Raw genomic sequence first — 27,825 nt, forward strand, 5'->3', positions numbered from 1 at the left:
AGAATCTGAGAAACACCAAACACTAAAGACAATGAGACATTTTCCATAGACTTTATTATAGTTTTTTTTTTCTTCTCAGTCTAACAGGTATACACAACGCTCTAAATGTCATGGCTTTTTTGTCTTAAATACTCTCCGCTCTTAAAGAAAAACTGTAAAAATATTTAATTATAACTAATTAAAAGATCTCTTGGGGGACAGAACTGGGAAGGGTGCAAAGATACGAGGGGTAAAGGGGTGGGGGAGGGGGTCTTCTGTGGTCCTTATCTGAGGCGTTGGGTGGGTCTGGGAGACAGAAAGGGGGGCAGAGTTAAGTTACATCCAGCTGGGGTTTCACCGCGTAGACGGGGTGGTGTTACCATTTAAAGAAAACCTGGAAGAACGACATGAAATCGATTAATTCAGATGAATGAATGTTTTCTGCTGCATAATGGACATCCCAGCGGACAGCTGTGACACAGGTCGGTGAATCACCTGCACACTCTCTCCATCATGTGTGTGACGAGGCGGTCGGAGATCCCAGGACACGACTCCTCGGCCAAGTTGAAGGCGTTTTCCAGCTCCTCGATGGCTCCTACGCCCCCGCCACTCGCCCGCCGCTTCTCCTTCAACTGGTGTTCGAAATCGAACAGCAAGACACAAGATGACCGTTCAAAGCCTAATTTCATCATTTTTAGCATTATAATTAGCAGAGATTACTCAGGTTTTGTTGGGTCTTGTATTTATTGACAGAACAGCATGCTTTCCTGCTCTTTTCTGTTTTATTCTTACTAATATAAACTACTTTAAAACAACAGTACATGTATAATACATGTACTGACATCATCTTCACTTTTATACCTTCTTACTGGGACAGTAGGTAAAACAATGAAGGAGGAGGTGAGACAGAGTCCATTTCTACTATAACAACATGGTTTGGCACAGTCTTGTGCCAAACTAGATCAATTGCCTGATGGAAGATCAGAATGACTCTGGGACTAATTGAGGCCAAATTATTGAGCGACCCGCTCAATAAATGCGATGAAATCAGTTTCCAATACTGCTTTCACATGCACAAAAAACCCTGCACTGCTGCAGCCCAGACTTGCACTATTACTTGCAGTACGTTATTTATGCAATTAATGTACAAGGGGGAAATCCTCTTGAACTGTAGAGCTCTTCTTGTTTTCTGGCTGTTTATTTTGATCTGTTTTTTTCCTCTAAATCCACCAGATGATGGTGATCCGGGTCAGTTATTCAGAGAAACCTGAGGCCAGTGCTACGTGCAAAAACAGTCACTAATGAGGACTTACACATAAACCTTGTTTAACTTTAACCAGGGCTCAACGGTCAAGAAGTAACTGTTACTACTGTTAACTATTCTAGATTAAGGTCTGCTCTTGGCTGAAATGTGGAAACTGTCTCCCCTTGTACTTAGAGGGGAGGTCACCTTTGCATTTGTTAAATGGCCATTTTTGTTTGTACTCTAATTAAATTGAGAAAAACCTATGCATCCTGTTTTGGTGTTTTCTTTATCTAAAACAATTAAAAGAACAATGAGTTGTATATCAAATAAGTTGCAGAATCCCCAACAGTTGCCTACCTCTCTGAAAATGGGTGTTACCAAAGCAGACAAGCATTGTGACTTGGGTTGCCTTTTCACCGAATCTCCTGACTGGGAAGAGGCAGAAAAAAGGTGTTAGGAAAAAAAATCTAAAACATTTGACTCTGCATATGTGTGCTGTGTGTATCTTACCTCTGAGTCTGTGTGTGTGTAGCCCTTCTGTAACTTGTTCATAGAATTGGGTCTGACTGTGGGGAAGGTCCACATGGGACACGTATCCACATCGCCATCAGCATCCCTGAGGAAAGGACAGAAAGAGAAATAAGAGGGGAGAAAAACGTGACAGCATCAACATGACCCGACACTGTGTGTGTGTGTGTAGATCCTTTGGAAAGACTACAGCTGGAGTGTGTGAGTGTGCGTTCTTGAGACTCACATATCTGAGTCGTCAGAGCTGGATTCCTCCCCATGCCCCTCTGACTTCCAGCGGCGGTAGCGGTCAATCAGCTCTGTCAGATAGGCTGTCTTCTTGGTGTAACGTGTGATGAACTTGTGCTTCAGGAGCTCTTTGGCTGTTGGCCTCTGTGCAGACGTTGTACAAAGACAGAAGCAGCAAAAAAGATTAACATTCAGTGACGGCGAGTCCCGGACTCCCAGACAGCTGGGATCAGTTGTCTAGTCATAAAATAAAAAGTCCAACATCACATTGCTCTGATTTAACAAGAATGTGATTTGGATTGGGTTCGAATATTTGAGAAAGCACAGCACAAATGATAATTCCTATTAATGACAAGGTATGCTAATCCAATCACAAAAATATTTGGTAGGATAAATGACCGAAGTCTTACACTCAGAACAGCCAATCTGGAGTTCCTTTCCAGATTTCTGATCTCATTTAGCCCAGTGCAAGCATGTCTGATCCCATTTAGTTCTGCTGCAGTGCCTGCAGATGGATGCAGGTGTATTACTTACAAAACGAGGGTCTTTATTTAGACAAGCCTCCACAAACTCTTTGAAGGGCTTGCTGTAAGGTCCCTCAAGTGTGGGTGGAGTGTTTTTCGGGATGAGGAAAAGGACCCTCATGGGGTGTAGGTCCGAGTTGGGAGGTTCCCCTTTAGCCAGCTCAATGGCAGTGATTCCCAGGGACCAAATATCAGCCTGAGGGGGAAGTGAAATGTGTAAATAAGCTGTGTTAACTTCACAAACAGACACAGGAAACAATGTAAGGAACGAAAAAAATACGGTTCCAAGTGATCAAAGTCTCCCATGCTGAAAATGTATGTAGTGTCATTGTCAGTAACACTTGCCTCGTCTCTTGCCCAGTCTACAGACTCACCTTGAAGTCATAGGCGGACTGTTTGATAACCTCTGGAGCCATCCAGAAAGGCGTGCCAACAAATGTGTTCCTCTTAATCTGGGTATCTGTCAGCTGTCCTGCCACCCCGAAATCTGCCAGCTTCACGTCGCCCTGCTCCGACAAGAGCACGTTGGCAGCTAGGAAAGAGAGAGAGAGAGAGAGAGAGAGAGAGAGAGAGAGAGAGAGAGAGAGAGAGAGAGAGAGAGAGAGAGAGAGAGAGAGAGAGAGAGAGAGAGAGTCAACCTACATGAACAGGTAATACAAGCTAACCCTGCTAAAAACAAGGCATTAATAAACATGTCATCCAGCATGAATGAGCAGAGTTTTGGTTTGGTAATACTGAGTAATGAAGTGTTGTAGCACCTGGTTTAGACCAATAATTATTTATTATACTGTGCATTACAGAAGGATAAACTTTCCAGCCTCTTCCCCAGTTTCACTGACTGAGCTTACATGCACACTCATTTTCCACTATTATTCTGAATATGGCAATATTCTGAATTTGATGCGTTTGGATATTCTAAAATATAGGCCTTATTCTAAATGCAGATTTGTGGGAAATGCCGATATTATTCAGGTTTTGGGAGCATTCTTTATCCAGCACGTTCAGTACATGCAGTTTGCGCCACACAGCCTCGTGCCTGTTTAAGGTCAGCTCTGTGCATTGCCCAACAGTTTGCAAAGCTGGAGTAAAGACACATGCACATAAGAAAAGTCCACATTTCTGGTCGGAGAGAGAAGCACACACCTGCTTTTAAACATTATGAAAGATTTGGATCTCAACAGGTTTTTGGATATGCACGAGTGTCACAACACCGAACTTTTCAAGAAGGTGGTTGAACAAATTGAAGTCTTGTCATCATTAATGGCATTATGTTAATCAGAGAATGCCTGGCTGTATCGAGATGAGAATATTAGTGGAAGTTTCCTTTTCATTAGCCATGTAAACATCTAAATTTTCAGAGTAAAGGCAAAAAACATAATATGTTGTGCATGCAAACATCATCATCGTGGTGAACACAAACAGCTTCAGTGTCAGGAGATAAGCAACGGTGCCTTCAGTTCAGAACAGAATCACACTGCATGGAGATAATGCATGTAGATAATCAACCCAATCTTCTTAATTATCATCTCTGTTGACTTGTCATCTAGGTACAGCTAGCTACAGAGAACAGAGGGAAACTGTGTGGACTAAATATGTGCAGCATCTGGTTAAGACTGGAGATACATGTTCCTCAGCAGCTCCCTCATCACTGCTCAACATTCAGTGTCTTGCTCGGTGCAGTATTTACCTCCTGATAGGAAGCATGAATCAAGGCATTTAATGGGCAGTCTCTCCACTCAATACAGCACACCGCTGCAGCCCGACTCTGAGTTATGAGTATGATATGTGGCTTTGTGGCAGGACAGAACGGATATCTATAAAATGCTAAATGACAAAGAGGGATGTTTTTTTTCTTCAATGCACGAAGACAGTCCTTATTACCTTTGATATCTCTGTGGATCTTCCTTTCAGAGTGCAGATACTCCAGCCCCTTCAGTATTTCCCTCAGTATAGTAGCAATGTAAGTCTCTTCGAGAGGTCCTGGACGGAGCTAGGGAGGGGGAGTGAGGTGATGAGGGTGTAATGAATAAATTAGAAAACTGTGAAAGTTGGGAAAAATAAAAAGTGCCGCTTTGCAAGGTTTGTATCAAACTTTGTGAGCCATAAAAAACATAAATCTTCTTACCAGATCCAGAGCAGATCCTCCACCTAAATACTCCATGATAATCCACAGCTTGGTCCCCTGAGAGGAAACAAATTCTCGATGAAAGACGTTTAAATTTTAAGATTTCAAAATACTGCTTTGCGTTTGCCTGTATGACACTGTGTGTGAGTGTGTGTCTCTAAGCATCTCCATGTTGATAACTGGCAATAACCTGTGCATGTATTGCTTCAGTATTTGTGCCACAGTCTCACCTTCAGGTATGATCCATAATACTTGGTAACAAAAGGGCTATCACACTGGCTCAGCACTGTGATCTCCTGCTGAATGTCCTCGATCTCATCCTCTGCCTCCTCCAGATCTATTATTTTAATCGCCACCACCTCCTTGGTGCGGTTGTTGATGCCTTTGTAGACCTCTCCGAAGGAACCCTTCCCAATACGCTCCTGCTTGGTGAAGTACTCCTCCGGGTCCAACCGGGTATTCTGGTCCGGTGCAAAAGAAAGCATTAAAGCACTGAGCGTGTGTGTCGGGATGGCCGCACTGAGAGTGTGTGTGTCCCTTGCAAAGCACTCGAACAGATCCAAACTTGCCTCACATTCGATTGCTCTTCTATAAAGGTTAAATAGATGTGACAGCAGGAGTTACATCTATCTGTTGGCCTTCATAACAATGTTCTCACGTGTCGCTCAAATACAAAAAAAGACGATGGATGATTAACCTTTCTTATCTGTGTCAATACCCATTTACTGAGTCCCAGCCCATATAAGCACCCAGACTCTAGATTGAACCATGTGCCAGGATGTAATTCAAGACGTTTGGCACTTGAAAGTTCAGTGGATTTCTCTCTCCATAACAGCAGGAAATGTGTGATGACTTTAGTGAGTAGGAGGCACATAAAGAAGCCAGTACATTTACTATATTATATGTATTTTAGCATCTATAGTATGTACCGTCCACAGTCCTAAAACACTGGAGCCTCTTTAAATATTGTTGTAAAATTCAACAAAATCTAGAGTTACTAATTATATTTTTGTCAGCTTGTCGATGTCCTGATGCTGACAATGGCCAGGAAATGAGAAATAAATGCAATTATGTGCCTGTACGTAGTGGCTGGTGAAGACCCCCACCCACCTATTCATGGAAAGCCTGGCAGTCATGGGGGTTCGCCCAGTATTGGACAAGAAGAAGGGAGGTGACAGTTGGTGAAAAGAGCATTTCTGTACCTGGTTTTGCATGTCTCGAAGGTGTGCCATCCCCTCTGCAGGCTGGACGGGACAGGGACAGCCACAGCTCTCTCTCTCTCCGAAGTTATCAAATGGTCCTTTCGGGTTTTTGCCGCCCCTCTTAGCTGTCTAGGAAGCTAGCTAGGTCGCTAGCCACCTAGATAAACACCCAATCTGCTGGCTTTAACGGGGCTGTCACTCCGCGCACTGTTTTCGGCCTCCGTGTCCAACGGAGGACTGAAGAGCCCGGCGACACAACGAGCTATTGGCCGAGAGACTCCATTTATGTCGGCGAGAAGGAACAAGAAGGAAAAAAAGCTCCTTCCGTGAATTAATATTTAATTCATTTCAAGGAACGTTTAGCCTGTTGTTCAATTGAAGCTTGAAGAGGACAAAATAATGGCCCAGGCGGAACACGCATGCGCACTGGTTTCGTAGAGTGCGGAATTGTGGGAGTTGTATTTCGAAGCACTGCTAAGCTTTTGTACTGAGGAACCTGAAAACCCCTTCAGCGTAGCTGCTGCCACAGACATTCACGACCAGAACATACATCAGAAATACAAGTGGCGAATATCTCTGAAAAACGATGTGTTTGATTAAATCAAATTACAAAAACTGTATCTACACGGTGTTTCTTATCATTTGTGTTTAATCGATTTAAGGCAGACTAATTGGCAAAGCTAAGATAAGATAAGAAATTCAGGTGTTGCAGTAGCACAAGGACAGAAATAAGTACAGACATTTTCACTAGCCCAGTAACTGCCTGCTGCAATGAATTTGAACCTCTCAATGTCTCTCTGTTTTATCAGGTACCAAAACAGCGTACATCTTGCTGCAGCAGAATTAACTACTGGAAGTTGCAGTTGTTGCCACCCAAAAATGCAATAGGGTCAAACTTCAACTTAGTGAGCCATGTGCATGCATATTGTTTGAACTGTGAAAGGGTGACCATACAAGTCGATAAAACAGGGAGCACTTTATATGAAAGGTTTTTTTCAGCCATTTGTAGAAATAGTCTTTCTGATGAAAAAGTAATTTTGACTATGATTTTCTAATATTTCGGATGTCAAGAAAGTAAAAATTGTGATCTCTCGGCAAGATTCATCCTTAGTCTGATTACAGGCAAATCCGATTGCATCTGGAAAAATCCAGTTCACTTCTACACCATCTGAAAATCAAATCTAATTAATAGTTTTGTGTTATATTGCATTCATTAGATAAATTGCATAAACATTAGATGTGAACTGACTAATTTAACTGAGTGATAATTGTGTGCGCTCGTTTTGTAACCTGGGTGCCACCTGCTATTACGGCTCGGTCGGACGGACGCTGCAGCTCATAAGCTCCGCCCCAGCGGACACACAGGGCAGTTTACCCACGGCGACACGCACGCACACTGGCTGTAGGCGGTGTGTCTTTCGGTTTTACTCGTCGTCCGTCCCGCCTGATGCGAATATTACAGAACAGACAACATTTTGACACATGACATTTTAAACTCCGGTGCCAAAACTACAACGGTAAGTAGTTACAGAAGCTAAAGGCACGCGAAGCTGCAGATATGTGCGGTTAGCCAGGCTGTGACCGCTGATAGTCAGCGGTTGTCTCCGCACTGCTTAGCTAACGAGTTGTGATAAAGATAACATTAGCTAATGGTTGTCAGACCCGATATACTTGTAACATTAGCTCGGTGGTAGCTAACGTACATGCTAGACATGGCGTCTTATGTGCATTTTCATTCAGTGACATTGAAGCCATGTGTCGACAACAGCTACACCTCATGTCAACGTTACGTAATTTCGTGCAATACAACGTTAAATGTTATTCCTAATATATTATGTATTAGCTTTGGTGGGTACACCCCCTACCCTCTCCCTTGTGGCCTCTATTTATATGGTTCGTCTACGGGACATGCCCTTTCACACAAGCCACGGAGCGTGTTTGGGGCAGTGCTCTAAGCCTCTAAGCCAATTAGCAAGGACTAATTTCACCATATTTGACATTTTAAATTAGGCATAATTTAGGCATAATGATGCCTCTTCCAACCATGATCAGAAAACCAGGATGGCAGTGCAGGCAGGCCACTGTCATTCACATGAGGGAGATGGCAAACATCCAGGGCTCACAGATAGAAGCTTTCATGTGATTATTTCACAGGTGACACTCTGTGATAGTGCCACGGCCTGAAATGTCTACACTCTAGCTGGCACACTAGCCTTGCCTGTTATCCGTTGAGTATCTTTAAGTGTTTTTCCATTTCCCTCCATCTGATGTGTCTACAGGCTGGATGAGTGGGCCAACCTTCACCTCCCCCTCTGCAGATGTGGCTGAGATGAACCGCATCCATTATGAGTTGGAGTACACAGAGGGGATCAGCCAGCGCATGCGAATCCCCGAGACCCTCAAGGTGGCCCCGGACAAGCAAACAGGAGCTCTGCCACTTCAGCAACCCCTGCCCATTCACACAACTCTGATGCAGGTGCCAGAGAGGATCGTCGTAGCAGGTGAGGAGAGGGCTTAAGTAAACGGGTGCGTTGCAGAAAATACTGCGCACATCCACCAAAATGTGCATGTAAAGTTGAAATCGAAGCGGGTGCACAGAGGTCAACACACTGGTTACGTTTTTCATGATTCTACCTCCGATTACTTGCGATTTTTATTTACGTACTATCTTCCTCCACAGGTGATGATGGGGATCCTCTATTTTCTCGTCCCCGAGACTTAGACCTGATTCAGTCCATCCCTTCTGTGGACCTCCTGAGCATGAAGGCCCCACCTCGTGTCCTCACCCTTACAGAACAGCCACTGGACTCCCTTGAAACTGAACAAACAGCCTCTTCACAGAGCAATCCCAGCCAGGCGGTAAGGTCAAATCAAGGCTTTCATTTGATGTCCCTTTTATTTCTCATTACTATGAATTGAATCTCCTTACTTCGCTGAACTTGATTCTAGGGCTGAACACATTGCGATTATTTTGACAGATATTGCGGTTGCAATATGACTCACAATTTTATTGGGAATGGTAATTTTTCCATTTCATTTTCACTGAAAAACAAAAATTATGATGACGGGAATTTTGCTGGTGTGTGTACCAAACAAGCATGTTCCCTTACATCCAGAGAATCTGATTTGTATGCCAGGGCGTCTCTGTTGCACCATAATGCTATGAAATATTTGTTGTGACACATTTTACCTTTATTGCAATTTCCTGCAGTTAAACACACAGTGTCATTAAAGATGCCACTTGTGTTCATGTTAATCCACAATAATGCTTTTACACCATGAATCATTATGTTTGTTGATGAAAATATTGCACATGCAATAATTTTTTAGGTATTAATCAGATTAGGTGCTGTAAGGCCATTACATTAGAGTATAAAGCTGATTATTTGGAGGTTATCAGATGGAAATCAAGAACCAATATGAATATTTGAGGTGTAAGTTTTATTTTTTTCTCATTTTTGCCACACGTGTGTCTGTGACAGAATAGTTCATCGTTTACCTCCTCTCGTTCAGTTGTTTATGTGCCTCCTCTTCCCCTTGATGCTAAAAAAAGTGTGGTTACCGTTCAGTTCTTGACCTCTTGTCTTCATGGTACATCAACTAAGAACGCAGCTACTTGCAGCAGAAGCCTGGGACTGTGGTTACAAGAGGAGATAGTGTTACACACGTGCTTGGTGCACCGACAATCAGACTGGATATGCTGCTGAAGCTTGAAACAAGAAAGAAAGAGCAGTAGGAGTAGGGGTAGTAGTAGGGTAGCCTGCTGATGGAGATTGCTTTGGCTTGCATGTGATTTCTGATTCTTAAAATATGATCGGAATGAAAACGAGCACATATCAAAACTTTAGTCTCTCAAGGAAAAATTCAGATATGGAAAGTTCCACTTAACCTTTTGCTGTTAAAAGCAGCCGTCACACAGCAAGTACAAGCGGCCAAAATCTGTGGTGATTTGTTCCAACCAGTAATCAATTTAACAGTTATGTGTTGTCGGTGTTCTAGCTACTACCTGAAAGGTGGTTTTTAACCACTGACTATATATAAAGACATGACACCTCTTTTAAAGATAAGATAAAAACTTTATTTATCCCCAGCCGTGGAAATTTGGGCATTACAGCAGCATGTGTAGCAGAGGGAAGAAAAATAGCAGCAGAGATAGAGAACATTTGAAAAAAAACAAAATACAAAATAAAAAGTAGACTATATATATATGTACATATTATACAAACAAAAAGAAAATGTGACTATATAAAAGAAAAATAAGGTTTAAGAAAAAAAGTGAAACCAAAACATCTCAGTATTGGTGATAAATCTACTACAATGGGAGGAAGTGGAGACACATAATAATTTTTTTTCCTTTAACCTTTAACTCTTAATGTTCATAGGCCCACTTTCATGCTCGGTCTCGAAGGGAACGTAGTGCAAGTGAGAACATGTCTGGTCGCCACAGCAGTCACATGGGCAGAGGTGACATAAGGTAAGCACATATCCACAAATGAGACACCTGTTACAGCCCTGCTTTACCGCGGCTGCCTCTCTATTCACAGTTTGTTATTTCTTATTCTTATTTCGCCCTTGCTTTGTTGAAAAAAATATCTTATTTCTTTATTGTTTCTTCCCATTTACCTCTCTGCCAGTGTAACCCCTTCCCCTTCTGCCCCCCCAGTCCGCTTGTGTCCCCCTCTCTGTTCCCCTGAGGATGCAAACATCAACCTATTCACAGCTGCGGGCTTCCTGTCTTACATCCAGTCAACAACACGCCGGGCATACCAGCAAGTCCTCGAGGTGCTGGACGACAGCCACCGCAGGTGATCTCTCTGCTTGGTCCCTGAATTTCTGCTGGAATTCAGGGACTTCCGACTTTTTTTTTTTTGGAAAAGAAATAAACTCTTCTTGCAGCATTGTAACCTTTTAGGAGAGGTCCTCAGGTGAAGAACTGTCATGTTGCAGGAAATTATGGAGTGTAGAAGTTTCTGAAGCAAGAAGTCAAAAGAGTAGAAAAGATCTTGATGAATTGCACAAGGTAGTAAAATAATGCACAAGAAGATAGAGCTGGGATAATAAATAATTTGAGATGTTGCCATTTCTATCTAAAGGATCTAACATGATGCCATTAATGTTGTTTCACGGCACCACCTCACATCATTCCCCCTCTGCTCTGTGGGAGGCAAACACAGAGTGTTTGTGGAGAGACCTTAAGCCAGGGTCACTAATGGGACACACATTTGTATCATAAGCGCTATTTTCTTATTTGTCAATCTTATTTGTGTTGGCAGCTTCAGACTGACCAATGCAGGGAATAGATTATACAATATAATCGTCACTTGTTGCCATATTGTCTTCAGTGGAAATGTATGTTGGAAAAAGTTCCCTTTCTGTACGTATGCACAGTCTCTCAGCTAGACTAATGTTGCGAAGTATGTCACTGTCATCATTAATAAATTGAGATAGAGTGTGTCGATCTCCACAGGACACACCTGGATCTGGCCCTGGATATAAACCCCGATGAGTCTGGCGTAATGGATGCCTCCTCACTGCGACGACAGGTAATCACATGTCTAATTGACTGCCTGTGTCACTGATTCTTCACTGTTCTTCCTGTTGTGAGCATTTTCTCCTATTTTTAGGTTTGCAAACCATATCTGTTAGGGTACAGTGAAGACACGCTGACACAACAAGCTTATGTAACCCATATCAGGCTGCATAAAGGGGATGCTGGCAGAGCAGCACTCAGCCAGTGATAAGTTACAGTTGGCATTTTGAGATACTCGGCTGTAAACAAACAAAAGACAAAAAACAAACAAAAAGAAATGCATTTCTAACCAGATAATCCCAGGAAAATAAAATTAATGCGATCCCCAGGTTCTTCATGTCTTGTTGATTTTGAGTTGGTCACTTTAGTTCTGCTTTTGACATCGCCTTGCACACTTTATACTGAAACTGAAAACCAGGTCGTGGTAATTCTAATGCACTGACTTGTACAAATCTTGCCGAGGCCCAGCACAAGTAGTGTTCTCACCTTTTTAAAGTAGGAAAACATGTCTTTTGTGTTCATGTGGTCATTCAGATTGTGAAGTTAAACCGGCGTCTGCAGCTGCTGGAGGAAGAAAACAAAGAACGCTCCAAGCGAGAGGTGATCCTGTATTCTGCTACTGTGGCATTCTGGCTTATTAACACCTGGATCTGGTTCCGTCGCTAAGATGGGCCAAGACTGAGTCTCCCAAAACACTGGAAGCCAAAGCAATTCCTTGTTAAAGGTGCAACCATTACAATACAATGCAAGTCTTTACTACATCTAAAGGCATCCACAAGGAACCAAAACCTCGCTGGTAAATGTCCTCTGCAATCCTCTGTTTCTATAGCAAGTTATATCAGGATTTCACTTACAAAATTTCAAGCTCAGTGCTGTCAAGATAAGACATGAGGCTAAACATAAGCAATGTTTACAAAACCAGTCATATACCAGTGTTTTATAGCTACCCGATATTAGTAAATTTCACACTGGCTTGCATTTACACCTTCACACCTTCACACCTGACTACAGACTGGTGCTGGTTGGATACGACAGTGCCAGAACCAGAAGTAAAGCTAAAGTTAGCATATCGCACATTCAGAGGTTCATATGTGTATTTCATTCCTGTATAAACTGGCAAACGACTAGCAAGACAAAGCACAATGACACAACAGCTGGATGTCTGCAACATGTCTGCAACTGCTTTGATGTGGTGAGCTGAAGTTTGCTACAGTAACAACTTACACTAGTTACCCTGCTAAATTCAAATTAGCTACAGCATCCGTTTCTGACCAACAAACATAACGTCAACTCTCGCGCTTGAAGTTTGACCTTTCAAATATTGCACTGATGTTCACTGAAGTTTAGGAGAAACTAAACGTGGTGCAGATAATATAGAATATGGCGACTAGTTTAAAGTAAAGCAGTGCCTGGCATTAATCTGGAACTGTTGCAAACTCCTATTTTTATGTTATTTTGTGCAAAGAGCTGGGTAAATATTACTGATTGCACTTTGAAGCTTCATAAATCCGTTGCACAGCGACAACAGATGTTGCAGTGCAGCTTACCATCATCCATCTTTGTAAGAGTAAACTGAATTTGTAAATGAGACTTTTTAGCTTCAGGAGAAGAACGAGTAGAGGGGAAACAAGGATTTACTTCAGCAGCAAATGTTTTGGGAACGCATCCCAGAGCTGGATTTATAGTTACAGGACCAATCCTCTGACGCGACCTGTCCTGGCTGTTTGAAAACTCATTAGTTTTGTCAAGCACTACCATTCTTCAAGTGTCAAAGTGAGATGACTAAATCTAGAGTTGCCATAACATCTATCTTTTGAGTTCTGCATTACCCAAAACATTTGTGTACAGGACTTGAATAGCCTATTGCTGACTTGCTGTAGTTTGTCCTTACTGTCATTGTTTTATTAAACCTTTTTGGCCTACGGATTCTGTCATGAACGTGATGAAGTCATAACAAAAATACTAAGGGTATTATCTGTGAAGTGGTCATGTTTTCCAATGCTGTTTATACAGTTTGAGCTTGTTTTTCCCAGAGAATTTGACCACTCATGTTTTTTCCACTTTGTTACCTCCAAGACTAAAAGCATGGACTATGTGGTTTTATTCATCATGCAGTGTGATATAAATCTTAGAGCTACTGTCTGTATGATCATGTGTAATAGATGGCTATGTATATGAAATATTTATGTCATTATTTTTCAATAATGAAATGAGCATATGGAGGTTTGTGTATCAAACATAATGCAAAGGCATCAACAAAATGTTGCAGTGACCATTTGTTTCTGTTCAGCGCTGTACCTAGGACTTAAAGCTGTTTAAGGTTATTTGACTTTCTTTGTAATTTATGAATACATTCATTGTTTGTTAATATTTTTGCTGTAATAAATGATGGATGTGAAGTTCTTCCAAAGCCCAGTCTATGTGCAATGGGGACCCCTACTGCCCTGTTAGCTAGCTTGCAACCAGGAAGATGTTCCAGGGATGTCAACTGGGCATCGTTGAACAGGAGTGGAGAGATATCAAATAACGTCTATAAATCCACGTATACGACCAGAGATCCACCACAAATGATAGCTAATCTGGAGCAAATCTAACCTGAACTGTCTTTCCTCATCTTGTACCGGAAGTATTCAGAAAACCAGAGGAGCTGGCATTTCTGACGATGGGAATCACTAAACTAGCAGATTTGATCCGCTCTGAAGCTCCCAGCGCGATTTCTTATAAGGATATCAGTGACTACACCGGTAATATACCTGATCCTGTCCCAGTCTCTTTGTTTTATTAGGTATGATAACCTCTGTCATGTTAAACGGCGACAGCTAATCGATAACGTCAGCATACAGTCGCAGGTAGCTAGCTTAGCTAACTTCAACTTTAACTCGCAGTGCCGAAGAAAACATCTTAAAATGTAAGTTTAGACAGTGAAACGTAGCTAACGTTACTGGAGTACAGTGACGGAAACTAGCGACATTTACGGTGTATTAAGATTCAGTTTTGAGGTACTCACTAGTAACATACTTGAGTTTTTAATTTTGTTGCTATTTTGTATTAAGCCAATTTAGTTATTTAGCTACACTTGATAGCCAGCTAGCGTTACCTTTGAAGAGTTTACATGCAGTAACTATAGTTAACATTAAAAAGCTGTTTACATTCATCAGTAATATCTCAGTTATAACTCTGAAAACAGAACAGACTGTGCTTGAGTACTTTTTTACTTGTTGCTAATGTTGTACATCTGAACTTTGGCTGAGAGTGGATGTGATGGACGAGCGTGTAACGAGCACACTCAGTTGTGTTATATGATTGTAATGATGCTGTGCTCCGCTCACTCCACAGGAAAAGTAATCGCACTGGATACATCTATTGTTGTGAACCAGTTCCGTGCAGCGACGCCTTCTCTCAGGTGAGCTCCTTCACCTGCTCTGTCTTGCTGAAGAGGAGCAACACTAGAAATGCACTCCTCTTTTCTGCAATTAACGAATCATATGTGTATTGATTCCATTGTCCACAAAAATGGAAAGGCCTGTAAGATGCAAGTCAGCCATTATAATAGCTATACCTATATACCTATAGCAATACCTTTAATTTGAATAGTAGTAAATAGTATACTATTTAAATAGCATTTGTGTCTAATATAATGAAACTACTGCTTAGATGTTTGTATGTTGACTTATTTTCCCTCTTTAAGCCTGCACTTTGTGGTGCTGTCGTATTTGACTGTATTCCATTGCACAACTTTTATAATATCTTTATAATCTCATTTGCATAGGAGCAAAACAAGTTGAAACACTTTACAAAATAGAGCAATCCACCACAAACTACAGCTGTGAAGACCGAATGCAATATATTTAACAATGTACAAGGGTTACAGGGGTTTCTATTCTTTGGCCAGTGTATTTGTGTGAAATTAACTTTATTTCTTCTCTGCAGCCCCCTGACAGGTGTGTTTTTCCGCACGCTCACCTTCCTAGAGCATGACATAAGGCCAGTCTTTGTGTTTGATGGAAAGCCTCCTGGGGAAAAGACACCTGTTGTAAGTGAAACCTTTGAGTCCATATCTTTTGACTCAACTTGAGACTAAACATCTCCTCCTGTTGCATGTAGGACAGTCACGGGTCAGAGACCTGTGCTCATAATGGGAGTAGAACTGGTCTTCTTACATGTGTTGACTTAGGAAAGTATCTAAAACGAGGAAGCGAAAGTGAAAAGGATGGGCCAGAGTGATATGGTAGAGACAGCACACACCTGTGCACTCCACAGGAGACTGCCACCCATGCTGATCGAAGCTCCTGTTTTTCCTGCAGCTTAAGAAGAGAGCTGAAGCAGCTGGTTGGAGCTCCCCCAACCGCACAGGCACAGGTACATCTTCACACACTGATAACCACAAGCACAGGTTTTGAAATGTCATTACTTATGCAACTCATTCCATTCATGAGAAGCATATGCTGGGAATATTGTTTGAAAGTTGTCGTCTCAGGTGAATCTTGACTCTTTTGTGCTCAATGCAGCATCATCCCAGACCAAAGAATGTCTCCATCTCCTGAAGCTTCTGGGTGTACCTGTCATCCAGGTACGAGCTGCCAAACATAGGTTCACATTTCCCTGGCTGTCCCTTTCCTTCGGCCCTTCACTTGATGCATTTTCATTGTTACCTCCTTGTCTTTCTCTTGTCTTGTGCATCAGGCTCCAGGGGACGCAGAGGCACTCTGTGCCTGCCTAGTGAGAGAGGGGACTGTAGACGCCGTGGCATCAGAGGACATGGACACGCTGCCGTTTGGAGCCAGTATTGTTATTCGCCAGCTGAATGCCAAGAGGGACAGGCAAGAACAGTGCAATTCATCTGTCGCTCAAAGGATTGTACTGGAGTTTTCTTACATTTATTTCTTAGAATGATTCACATTCACACTGGCAATTTTTCAAAGTGTGTCATAGGTTTTCATGTTCTAAAATGTGTTTCCCCTGACATATGAGTAGCCACGAAATCCCCTCATGTCAGTGTAATATCAAAATCTACTATCAGAGACTTGAGGCCTGCTTGACATAATAAACTTACTGAGAAAACAGCATGTGCAGATGTATTTTGGTAAAAACGATAAGCGTTAGAGCTTGTGACATAAGGTGGTCTTAAGTTGCTTATCTGTAGTGATACTGATGCATTGGCAGCACATTAGGCTGTGAGTCAGACATCATCCAGTCAGCTGGTGGCTTGCCAGACAAAGATGAACAGCAGCAAACTGGGCCGAGCTGACAGAAGTATTTTAAGCCACAGCAGCTCTCAAAAGAAGATGAACTAGGTGCTTCTTATTTTATCTTGCAGGTCACGGCAGTAACCTGTTGGACTACAATGAAATGCATACAGTCCATTAGTGTTATGAGGGAAATTACTTTGAATGGCAGTGGCACATGCAAATGAGTTCCACCTTGTTCTCTCAGATACCATCGAGATCAAACGCTGGAAATACACCAAAGATGGTTTTTTCATGTTGCACTCTAACAAAATGTGTCTGTCTGTTTGCTGCTGCTGACAGGCCACTGGCTGGCTGATAGATCTCCAACAACAGGACTTGTAGCCTCAGCTAATAATCATGTATTGATCGACAACGAGCCATCTCACTTTATTTCCATTCATCACTTCAATCGAATGAGGGACTGGGAAGTGTCTGAACTGATCTCATGCTAATCTATACTCTTCTTCTTCTTCACAGTGACGTCATTGAATATTGTTTACCCAAGCTGTTAGAGAAACTCCAGATTACTCACCAGGAGGTAACAGAGATTTAGGAAGAAAGCATCGAATTTCATAAACTGTAAAGCCTTTTTATGGAAATACTGTATAAAGAAAGAAATATTCAAACTTTTCCTCTTTTGCGATTTTCTGCCACCAGTTTGTTGACCTGTGTATTTTGTTGGGCTGTGACTACTGTGATAAGATCGCCGGTTTGGGTCCTAAGAGAGCTCTGACACTAATCCAGAAGCACCGCACTATTGAGAATGTGGTTTTGCATGTCAACAGAAAGGTACTAGATGGACAACCAGTGCTCTTTGTTTGTCTTGCTCTTTGTTGCTTTACAAAAAAAGTGTAAGATCTAATAGGACACTTACATGCGCTGCCCTTTAGACCCATCCTGTGCCACAATTCTGGAAGTACCGAGAAGCACGGAAGATATTCTTAGAAGCACCACAAACCGTAGCTCCTGAACTCACCTGGACTGAGCCAGATGAAGAAGCCTTGGTCGGGTTCCTCTGCCATGTCAAACACATTAAGTACGTACTCATGGCTGTGTTTTCCTTCATCTTTAACTTCACATGCTTCTCAGTCTCTTTCAAGACATTTATGACTGCTGACGTGTTTTTAGGGAGGACAGGGTCCGTCATCGAATGGAGAAGTTCCGTCAGATGCGGGAAAGCAAGCGGGAGGAGAGGGAAAAGGAAAGGGCAGCAGGACGTAGCAGACAGACTCGCATGGAGGACTTCTTTAGAGTTACCAGAAAGAGACGTCAGGTGAGTATAACACAACAATGACCTGCAAAAATACTTTTTAATTCAGAGCAAAAACTGGATGAAAAGCTGTAATAATCAAATTCACTTAAAAACAGTTTAATCTACCTTTGAAATATTTGGATCAGTTATGAAGTGAAAAAAAAAAAAGTTGGTTTCCGTAGTTTCAAAACTGGTGTGTTGATTTGTCTGAATGGTTGTTCTTTCTTTCTTCCTCTAGTCTGTGGAAGCTGCAGAATCTGCAGAATTAAGCAGCAACACAAAGAGGCCAAAGTCAAAATAAGGCCACCACCATCTGCTGCTCGCTGCCTCCACCATCAAAGTTGGAAAGGAGTTGTTTAAACCCTGTCTGCTCTTCCAGATATCTCAAAAAATTATGGAAAAAGCAGGGACAGACAAATCAGGGATCCCGGTCTTGGCTTTCTGCCATGATTTTGTTTTGACAAACAATCATGCATCATTCCGGTGTTGAAGTAGTACTCCATTCATTTTGACTTTATTTTCTTTAACCCTAATAGTTAACCGATTTGAACAGTTTCAGAGGCAGCAGCTTTATATGTTGGATCATGGGTTTGCGTTGATGGAAGACTGCATGTAGAAGAAGCTGAAGCAGGCATCTTTCGCGACACTGACTTCAAGTCTTTGCCTCTGCATGGGAGCTCTACCCCCACTGACAGTACAATAATCTGATCTTGTGTTAACCGCAGCGTCGGCGACAATGCAATTCACTGAGCTGTTCTTCAGCCTATCCAGCAGTTTCCTGCAGTGCCACCGAGAAAAGCCGAGCAGGCGGTGGACAGCAATGAAAGAGAACAGAGCGATCACTGTCAGGGAGGCCTTCCCCCAAGCCAAAGCTGGAGACAGGGGATGTCTCATCACTAGATATTCAATGAGCACCTGTTGTAGAAAGGGTGCCAAGGCAGAGACTAAAGACTTGAATTTTAAAACATGCACTAAAAGAGGAAGTGAGATGTTTCAATCCATGTTATATTATTTTTGAAAATACTTATACTATACACATATGTATATATATTTTATATGTAATGCTGGTGGCCTTTTAAAATTAAAATAATGTGTCAGTTACTTTGTTTGTGTGATTTTCTGATGCTAAGTGTGGCTGGGTCAAACACTGCAAACCGTACAAGCGGGTTTTTGCAGTTATCTTTTTGAAATATTTCCAAGTAAGAGTCATTTGTCATTAAAAACGCGGGGCATTATTCCAAACCAACAGATGGCGCCTGTGCTCGTGAGGCCGCTCTGTTTCTCACTTTCTCCGTGTAGAAGAAGAAGTTTGTCAGTCGCCCAGTCTCCCAGCTAGACCTCTCAACAAGGTGTCTGCCCGGCCACCGCCGTCGCACGCGACAAGTCTGCCCCGTAGACACCCGCCCTGTCCCGGGTCCCTTGACCGAACTTCTCCCCCGGTGATACCAGCCCGCTTTTTTTCGGCCATGGCAACGAGTGCGAAGCGAAAGCAGGAGGAGACTCATCTGAAGATGCTCCGGGAAATGACTAGCCTGCCCGCGAATAGGAAATGCTTCGACTGCGACCAGCGCGGCCCGACCTATGTCAACATGACAGTGGGCTCCTTCGTCTGCACCACCTGCTCTGGGATCTTGTGAGTCTCCCTCTGGTTGAAACTTTCATGTTTGTAGTTGACGGCGTCCACCAGGCAAGGAGCAGCCACCGCTGCGGGTCGTGGGTTTGCGCGGTCCACCGCTGGCTCGGCGGTACCGTTAGCTCGTTAGCTAGCGTTAAAGTCAGGACAGGTAACGTTGACGCTTCCCTCGGTTCTGCCCGAGGCCGCCGGGTCGGGCCTGGTAGCGTCGACAGTCTGCTTTGTTTACAGCATTACTTCAGTGAGATAAGATGTGTTGTCACAGAAACACTTCAATGCTGAGTGTGAGGGGTGGTCTCAATGGCTTATTGCCTGTGTGGCCAAGGTTAGCGAGCCGTCACGCTGGGTTCACACACTGTAGCTGCCGGTCAAATATTTGAGCACCTTGTTTAAAAACGTCACCGGGGAGCCTCCTCTGGTTGAACTTTAGCTGGACCTCCGACAAGGCATGTCGCAAACACACACCTCCAGATAAGCAGGAGCAGGGTGGGTCTCTCAACTTGGCAAGGAGTTGAAAGACGAAGTAGGGCAGTGGGTCGTCCTCAGCTGCTGTCTCATGAAATCACTCCTTGTTCCTCAAAAACACGAATGGTTATGAAATCATAACCGGGATGTCGGCAATAACCCTGATTTGTGCAACATCTGAACTGCCCACACCCTTTAAGTTGCTCACATTTCTCCTGATCTTGCTGTCAGTGTGTTACGTTTGTTTTTCTTGTCTGGGAAGGTGTTGCAAGCTTACATCCACCCAGTGTATTGTAGCTGTATGTCCAGTATTCACTCTGTAATTGAAAAATTGTGTGTGTGTGTGGCTTCGCTGTTAGTGTATATACATGTTGCACTGTATTCTGTTTGAGTATGTATATAACATAATCAATAAGTCAGCTAAAATGACACAGATAAGATAGTGTGTGTTATGTGTGCCCCATATTCATGATTAAACTGTGCAGAATAAGGACATTAGCACATCAACTGGGAAAAGTGACACTGGGGAAGTAACTAACTTTTAAATGCATGAACAGTGCAAGCATTTTTCTCTTTTACTGTTTTGCATGTGCAAATTAAAGTGGCTTAATTGGGCCTCTCTGACATGGATCAACAAACACTTGAATGTTAAACTTCTATCATGTCATGTAAAAACACACCGTCATTTATTGCCCAAGTATTCTTCCTCTTGAAGTCAGTATTCGTGGCGGCATCTTTGGCGACAGTTGCAGCCTCGAGTCTGAGTGGATAGGTCTGTATCAGCTGTTCACATCCAGACAGTGTGGTTTTTCCTCCTTCTTTGCCAAACTGTGAAAGCTTTTGTTGCATGGAGCAGCAATAATCAAATCATGCCATAAATTCTTGTTCGGATGTCAGACTTGGCCACACCGGTACGCAAACCTTGTTGGTTCTCTGCCAGCCATGTTACAGATTGCATCAGTTTTTTGTCCAGGATGTGTCTTGAGTTTTTGGCTTCATTTTAACCTGAACCCTCACGGTCCTTTCTTGGCCTGCAGCAGCTTCCCCAGAGCATGATGCCGCCACCACAAGCACTCGTGAAGGTTCAACAGTGTTTTTTTTCTGTGTCAGTCTGCCACACAGCCACAGCTGGTGAAGCAACAGTTGTTGTCTGCACTGTCTCCCACCTTTGTAGTAAAAGCTCCTCCAGACTTGCCTGAGGCCTCTTGGAGCCCTTCTGCCTTAGTGTCCCTCTTGCACAGACCCTCAGATTTTGAGAACTTAGGCTCTCAGAGAGACTTGCAGCCATTTTCTTTATTTATGTTTTTTAAGTACAAGATCAACCTTAAACTCTGAAGCATTTGAGGTAATTTTTTTCCTTAGCAGTGTGGAGAGTGTAAGGCTACAAACTTCCCTGGCACAAAGTTTTGATTATGCACTATATAAACAAGCAGTAATTGAGTAATCTCGTCAGATTTGTTTATAAAGCGTCTTAGCTTTATGAGTTTTATGATTCACGATTTAGCTATTGTTGGTTTTGCTAGCTTGCTGTTGCCCCTTCCAGGTACAAATGTATTTAAGTGTCGCACCTTGATTACAGACAGGCAATTTCAATTTGGCTCATTATGTGGCTTATTAAACACTTGGCTGCACCGGTCACGGTATGATTTTTGTATCTCACAAAGTGCAAATACTTGTGCCATTAATTATTTTGTGTTTTGTATTTGAACTTGCTTTAGATAAATTTGTAGGTAATTTATTTTAGCTTTGCCGCTCAAGTATAGTTTCTGTGGATCCGAGTCTAAAAATCTTTCACAGATTTTACTGACACTAAATACATATAGTTATGATGGCGTCTGCTTTAAGTCTCCAATAACAGTGAGGACAAATCTCTGTCACTTTCAATAAGGCCATTTCTTATCTAATTAACGGTCAAAAATATTTCTCAGTTAACTTGTGTCTCTTTACTTTGATGTTGTGGAATTTAGTAAATTTACAGTTACATTCATTGAGATCATTGAAAAGGCTTAACTAGCAGTAGATGGCTACCTCTCATGTTTTGTTGGTTTGCATTTTGCAAATGTCTGTCAAATGTTCATAACTGCACGGTTTCCATGTCCCCGACAAACACTGTGAAAAGACAGTGTGCCGATGCATCGGTGGTTGGGGCTTTTGTTTGCTCGTTTCATATCACATGAACAGCATTGGGTTGCATCCTGCTTCTCTTGTTCTTAAGCTAACATATACCTCCTCCACCCACAGGCGAGGACTGAATCCCCCACACAGAGTGAAGTCCATCTCTATGACCACGTTCACACATCAGGAAATCGAGTTCCTACAGAAACACAGCAATGAGGTATCATGCACACTTTTCAACTAAGAACACATGTCATGTTGTGAACCATTACTTTTTTGAATCATGACTATCTGGTTTTGACTCACCGTGCGTCGTCAGTTTTATTGGCATTCCTCTCTCCCCATTCCCCCCCGCACACACACTTCTCGTCATCCCCTCCCCCTTCCATTTACTTACTCTCACCTCTGTCTCGGCTTTGCCACCACCCCCACTCCAATCCCCTCCTTACCTCCCACTGTCCTCATTCCTCTGCCCCCCCTGTAGGTCTGTAAACACATCTGGTTGGGCCTCTATGACGACAGGACATCAGTTGTTCCAGATTTCCGAGAACCGCAGAAAGTAAAAGAGTTTCTTCAGGAAAAATACGAAAAGAAAAGATGGTAACATAAACACACTGATTTTTTTTTGTTGTTGTTTGTTTGATGAGTTTTGGCAAGAGTAAAACCTGTTGTTAAAATATCACATCAGGATTCAACCAACAGGATAAATAGTTGAATTAAGACGTATTTTATACTTAGGTGCATACAGTTCTGCAGGTCATTCAGTGATGCTGGCTTGTTACTGTCAGCTCTGGTGCAAAGGCAAAGAGTGCTAAGAGTTGAGTGCAACCCCTGCCAAAGAAAGATTTTGCAGTTATGCATTTGGTCAACCATATGTTTTAGTTTGACAGCATGCACTTCATTGTCTATGGCTACGTGTCACTTTGCTCTTTTACGGCTTTGTTGGTAGAGAGAGAGAGCACAACTTCTAAACACTGTGCTTTATGAAGGAAAGACCCGTTTGATAAGACTAAACATACTTCCTTTATCCCAGTCAGATCAGTCACATGAATAACTACCCGCCGTTAACATGTTCACATCGTGGCCAAATGGGATCAAATGATAAAAGCTGTTCTCCTTTTTTTGAAAAATATGTCTCTACATTTATGTTGTTCTATCCTGACTGCCTAGGTATGTTCCTCCAGACCAGGCAAGATCAGTAGTAAGTGTCCAGGCCTCTGTGTCCGGCTCCTCTGCCAGCAGTACTGGTAGTACCCCAGAAGTCCAACCCCTCAAGACCCTGCAGCTCAACAAGACCCCGCTGCGCCAGGTAGCAGAAATGTACACTGATGCTCCTTCTGCCCTTTGGAAAGCCATCCATGATGTCTTCTGTAATTTGGTAACTATTTAAACCCTGTTTTTTTCTTCTGGCTGCTGCCCAGTCTCCAGGGCTTGCTCGTTCCCAGGCTCACAGCGCTGCTCAGGAGAAGAAATTTGACTTGCTCTCTGACCTGGGAGGAGACATCTTTGCTGCCCCACCCACTCAAACTTCCAGTTCTGCAAACTTTGCCAACTTTGCACATTTTCCAAGCCAGTCGGGTAAGACAGCTCTCACTCAGAGTAATGCAGATTAAAAACAGATCCGTAGCCTTTGGTTTGTCACCATCCCATGCATTGCCCTGCCATTGTTTTTACTTCCACATTCATTGTCTGTGTTAATTTTTCCTTGTGTATGGCTGCAGCACCTCAGGGTAATTCAAATACCAACTTTGCCAACTTTGAGGCATTTGGAAACACTGCAATTCCATCCCATCTGAGCACGTCACCCCCCTCAAAGTCCTTTTCATCAGGTACCCCCTCCCCTCCATTGTCTTTCCTTCACCCTTTTCACACACTCACCCTCACCTCACTATTTTTCGTACTCATTTCATACCTACTATGTCCTCTGGGCAGGCCCCCTCTGTATCCAACAGTGCTCTATAGATCCTTTCTACTGTTGTTGCTAAGCAACCGTTGAAAACTTGACTGAAACACATTTCTCTTAGATAAGATTTTAAAGCTTTTCAAACTGGTGTTCTGCACAGTGAGCACTTAAGACATGCTGAATTGTTGGCAATCTTTGGAACACACCAATACATCCTCTATCTCATCCTATTTGGATTAGGCACCTCAGAAGCCCTGCGAGGGGAAACACCCAGCGGACATTTAGCCACAAACCTCACATTGTGCATATATTGGAAAACTACTAAGCTTCCATTAGAATCATTTAGTTATTTTGTTTCTGTCTCTGTTTGTTATGTGCGTGTGCAGGTGTATGCACGTGGCACTCGATCTTTGATTATTTTCATTTTTTTTTTCTAAAAAAAAAAAACTGTCGAAAGGGGGAGGCGTTCCAATCCCGACAATGTCTAGTGCCGTCCCTGCCCAGTCCCAGATAGGAAGCTGCACAGAGGATCGCTATGCTGCTCTGGCTGAGTTGGACAACGAGCTCAGCACCACTGTCTCCACAGGCAGCAGTGTGCAGGGGTGAGAGACTGGCACAAACACATACACTCTGCTTTCACAGCTAAATTACCTGTTGAAAAGAAACGTGGTGAAATGTTTACAGTATCAGTGAATCAGCTACAAAGGTGAACTAATGTCTGCCGTGTGTTAAATACACGGAAAAACATTTAATCTGGGCGTTTTCTTTACAGGAACATATTTGGACCAGTGCTTGGTTCATCGCCAGCCCAGAATGCTCCTGTGTTACCCAGCATGCAGCCTGGCTTTGGAGGTGGTAACAGTGATTACTACTGCAGTGATGCATACTGAATGAAAATACATTTTCAGACTGGTACGTTTTCACATGTAGCTCAAAGACTCACTCAGCAACTTTACTGCCTGTCTTTCACCTAGCCGTCCCATCCACAAATCCTTTCGTTGCTGCAGCCGTTGCCCCGGAGATGGCCACCAACCCTTTCCAGACCAATGGCAGAGCTCCAGCTGCAGGTGTGTGTATTTGAAGTTTAGCGTGTTTAATAAGCCACGTTTTTTTTTTACTTGGGAATTTGTGTTACTTTCGTGTAACCCAGTTACATTGCCAAGTAGCTTTGTGATTTGCCAAAGTGTCTAGAATTTATTCCTCCTTGTGTGTGTTTGTGTTGTGTGTTTGTGTGCATACGCACACTTGCTGCGTGTGTGTTGTAGCCTCGTTTGGCACTGGCTCTATGAGCATGCCCGCCGGCTTTGGGAATGCGTCTTCCTACTGCCTCCCGACCAGTTTCAGCGGAAACTTCCAGCAGCAATTCCCTGGCCAGGCCCCCATCCCTTACTCTCAACCTGGGGCCTACCACCCTCAGTCTAATGGTTAGTGGCCCTCCACATCCCTCTGTCCTCCTACCCTGCTCCACCTGTGCAGTACCTGTCCTTGATTTAGGTCACATGCAGCATTTTCATTGGGATTAATGTAAGTCTTGCTGCAGCAAATGAAGAATGACTTGTCAGTTGCAGCTACTGCACAGTGATAAACGGTTGCATTTAGGGTACAAAGCTTTAGGGTTCTGCTCTGAACAAAGCTCTGGACCAAACACATAATGACCAAATCTGACTCACCCATAAGGCTCTGTTCACACCTGAATGCAATCTGACACGCTGGGGCTTCGCTCTCATGGTTTTTTTTCTTTACAGTGCCATAGAATTGAAAATAACAACTCATTTAGTAGTTTAGTAAAAAGATTGTATTATCGCTGACTCTTTATAGCCTGCTCTTTATGACCTGAGTGGACTCAAGTGCTGTTGTAAATCCCTTTCCATGTATCACCCCTAGGCCCTGCATTCTCAGTCTACGGCCAGAACAAGCCCACGATGACGCCCTTTGGGCAGCCCATGGCTGGCCCTGGCATGTCCAATAATCCATTCATGGTGAGCATGTGTTGTCTTTTGTTTTCCCAACTTTTTAAAGACTGTCAAAGAAAGGAATAAAGGATATACTGTGGAAAGGTCTTTATCATCTTAAGAAAACATTTGAAGTGATGATTTCACTGAAAACATTGCTATTTATACACTTTGATATGATTGATACAGATAATTGTAGCAGCAGTAATGTTTTCTGTAGGTGTCTTAAGTCTGGCTGTCTCACATTTTTCAGGCGGGAGCCCCAGCCGGGTCGTTCCCTTCAGGGGGTTCATCCACCAACCCTTTTCTGTAGCACAGCTCCCACTCGTCGCCACCAGAGGGCAGCATGCAGCACATATTCAACGCACCCGTTCCGTCATGCAATTAGAGGCAGTACGTTTTTTAAAAAAGACTTTTTTCTTTTTCGTTTTTTCATTAAAAAAAGTTTACAACACTATGAAGGAGTACAAAGGACAATACTGAAGACTAAGGGACTTTTGTTGGGGAAAATGTACTGTTTGGACTATATACATTATATGCTTTTTATTTTTTTGTTTATGACTGTAAGCTCTGTGCATATCATCATTTGTAGCCACAAGTAAGTACATGTTATGTATAACAAGGACTGAGTTAACAAAAAGGTGAGTATACACACACCTTGTGGGAAAAAACCCACTACAGACTATCTTCATAGGTAAGGGTATACACTTTAAGATTATTAACAGGGTTCCATCCAAATCCATGATCTGTGGTTTTAAGCAACCACAATGATGCAGGGATTTCATTTTCAAAAGGGAATTTTTTTCTTCTTTCAGAATAATTGCTTTTATGATGGCACTACGGAGCAAAATGCCCTTTATTATCCTTAAGATCCAGTTCCAAGTTGCCCGTAACCCAAAGCAACCAAATCCACATGTTTTTGACTTAGAGTAACATCTCAAGCTGGTGGATGGGACAAAGCATTGATCCTAGGCTATTAGTCATTCTTTTAAATATTGGCAATATTGTAAAAAATTAGCAGATGTTCAATTTTGGTTTGAAACCAAGGGCAGCTCCTTAAATATGAGGCCAGCAGAGACGTCAGATGCTTTAGCCCGCCAAGTAAAAGGACAGGTATGTTTACTAGAGCACAAACGGAGGAAGAGTCAAGAGATGCAGACATGAAGATGAGTATTTCTTTGTCCTTTTAAAGTACCTTAGCTAATCTGTAAACATTGTTAAAATTGTTAACGATAGTCTCATTAACCCCTCCTGCTGGTTGAAGATGTCAGAGGAGCAAATTTCAGATATTCACTATATTTTATGACTGTGGTAAAGACAAAAGGAACGACTGTTATGAAGCTTCAGGGTTGTGGGTGTGACCCAGAACAAGTGAAGCAGTTATTCACATGGTTGCCCTTGACTTGTCCTCTTGACAGGGAATGACAGGTTTACCAGAGCCTGCCGAGGCAAAAAAACAAACAAAAATTGGAAACAGAATATTTATGAAATATGAGTTGTGTTGTATTTGCCACACTCCCTCGAAATCTGTTTCCTTCTTTGCCTTCTGATCAAAAAGGATTTGGAGTGAAGAAGAGGATGAGGAGACATATTGATCTCCTCTCAGGTTGCTTTAAACTAAGGCAAGGGAAAAGAACAGATTCATTTAGGGACTGTTGCATCTCTGGGTCACATGGGACTCCGGAGAGTCGGGTCTCTATTGTGCCACCAATGACTAACAATGAATTTGACAATGTGTTTCTTGTCTTTACAAGAAAATAGGTAAGTAAATGTGTACATATATAAATATATGTATAAATAAATTAAAAGATTTTTTAACTACAACTCTGTGTTTGTGTAACTTAGTTGTTGTAATAGTCGTATTCTTTGTCCTAGCAGGAGAGTTGACTAAATACTCAGTTGCCAGTTTATTAGG

The 27,825-nt window shown here is 42.6% G+C and overlaps 4 protein-coding genes across 4 annotated transcripts; 3 read left to right on the top strand and 1 right to left on the bottom strand.

Annotated features, from left to right (window-relative positions):
* Window positions 1-51: 51 nt before the first annotated feature.
* On the bottom strand, window positions 52-6,245 carry stk25b (serine/threonine kinase 25b). The gene is made up of 11 exons (XM_041949686.1): window positions 5,833-6,245; window positions 4,861-5,091; window positions 4,631-4,687; window positions 4,387-4,495; window positions 2,880-3,037; window positions 2,516-2,701; window positions 1,980-2,125; window positions 1,736-1,841; window positions 1,583-1,654; window positions 475-611; window positions 52-373 (listed from the first exon to the last, which is right to left on the bottom strand). The coding sequence occupies exons 1-11, from the start codon at window positions 5,860-5,862 to the stop codon at window positions 334-336; spliced, it is 1,272 nt and encodes a 423-aa protein (XP_041805620.1). The 5' UTR covers window positions 5,863-6,245; the 3' UTR covers window positions 52-333.
* A 969-nt stretch (window positions 6,246-7,214) lies between these two features.
* Window positions 7,215-13,761, top strand: LOC121615123 (mitochondrial fission factor homolog A-like). The gene is made up of 7 exons (XM_041949314.1): window positions 7,215-7,349; window positions 8,112-8,333; window positions 8,513-8,691; window positions 10,215-10,306; window positions 10,467-10,637; window positions 11,300-11,375; window positions 11,897-13,761. The coding sequence occupies exons 2-7, from the start codon at window positions 8,117-8,119 to the stop codon at window positions 12,026-12,028; spliced, it is 867 nt and encodes a 288-aa protein (XP_041805248.1). The 5' UTR covers window positions 7,215-7,349; window positions 8,112-8,116; the 3' UTR covers window positions 12,029-13,761.
* Window positions 13,762-13,835: 74 nt separating this feature from the next.
* zgc:110269 (probable flap endonuclease 1 homolog) lies at window positions 13,836-18,934 on the top strand. The gene is made up of 11 exons (XM_041949550.1): window positions 13,836-14,106; window positions 14,699-14,765; window positions 15,293-15,395; window positions 15,667-15,721; window positions 15,871-15,932; window positions 16,046-16,182; window positions 17,068-17,128; window positions 17,248-17,379; window positions 17,481-17,626; window positions 17,719-17,863; window positions 18,081-18,934. Exons 1-11 carry the CDS (start codon window positions 14,025-14,027, stop codon window positions 18,141-18,143), a joined length of 1,053 nt encoding a protein of 350 aa, XP_041805484.1. The 5' UTR covers window positions 13,836-14,024; the 3' UTR covers window positions 18,144-18,934.
* Window positions 18,935-19,156: 222 nt separating this feature from the next.
* On the top strand, window positions 19,157-27,722 carry agfg1b (ArfGAP with FG repeats 1b). The gene is made up of 12 exons (XM_041949144.1): window positions 19,157-19,475; window positions 22,182-22,275; window positions 22,540-22,655; window positions 23,226-23,364; window positions 23,477-23,633; window positions 23,777-23,884; window positions 24,416-24,560; window positions 24,731-24,810; window positions 24,933-25,025; window positions 25,224-25,382; window positions 25,843-25,937; window positions 26,164-27,722. The coding sequence occupies exons 1-12, from the start codon at window positions 19,309-19,311 to the stop codon at window positions 26,221-26,223; spliced, it is 1,413 nt and encodes a 470-aa protein (XP_041805078.1). The 5' UTR covers window positions 19,157-19,308; the 3' UTR covers window positions 26,224-27,722.
* The last annotated feature ends 103 nt before the right edge of the window (window positions 27,723-27,825 follow it).

This window comes from Chelmon rostratus, chromosome 12 (genome assembly GCF_017976325.1).
Source record: "Chelmon rostratus isolate fCheRos1 chromosome 12, fCheRos1.pri, whole genome shotgun sequence".
NCBI classification, from domain to species: domain Eukaryota; kingdom Metazoa; phylum Chordata; class Actinopteri; order Chaetodontiformes; family Chaetodontidae; genus Chelmon; species Chelmon rostratus.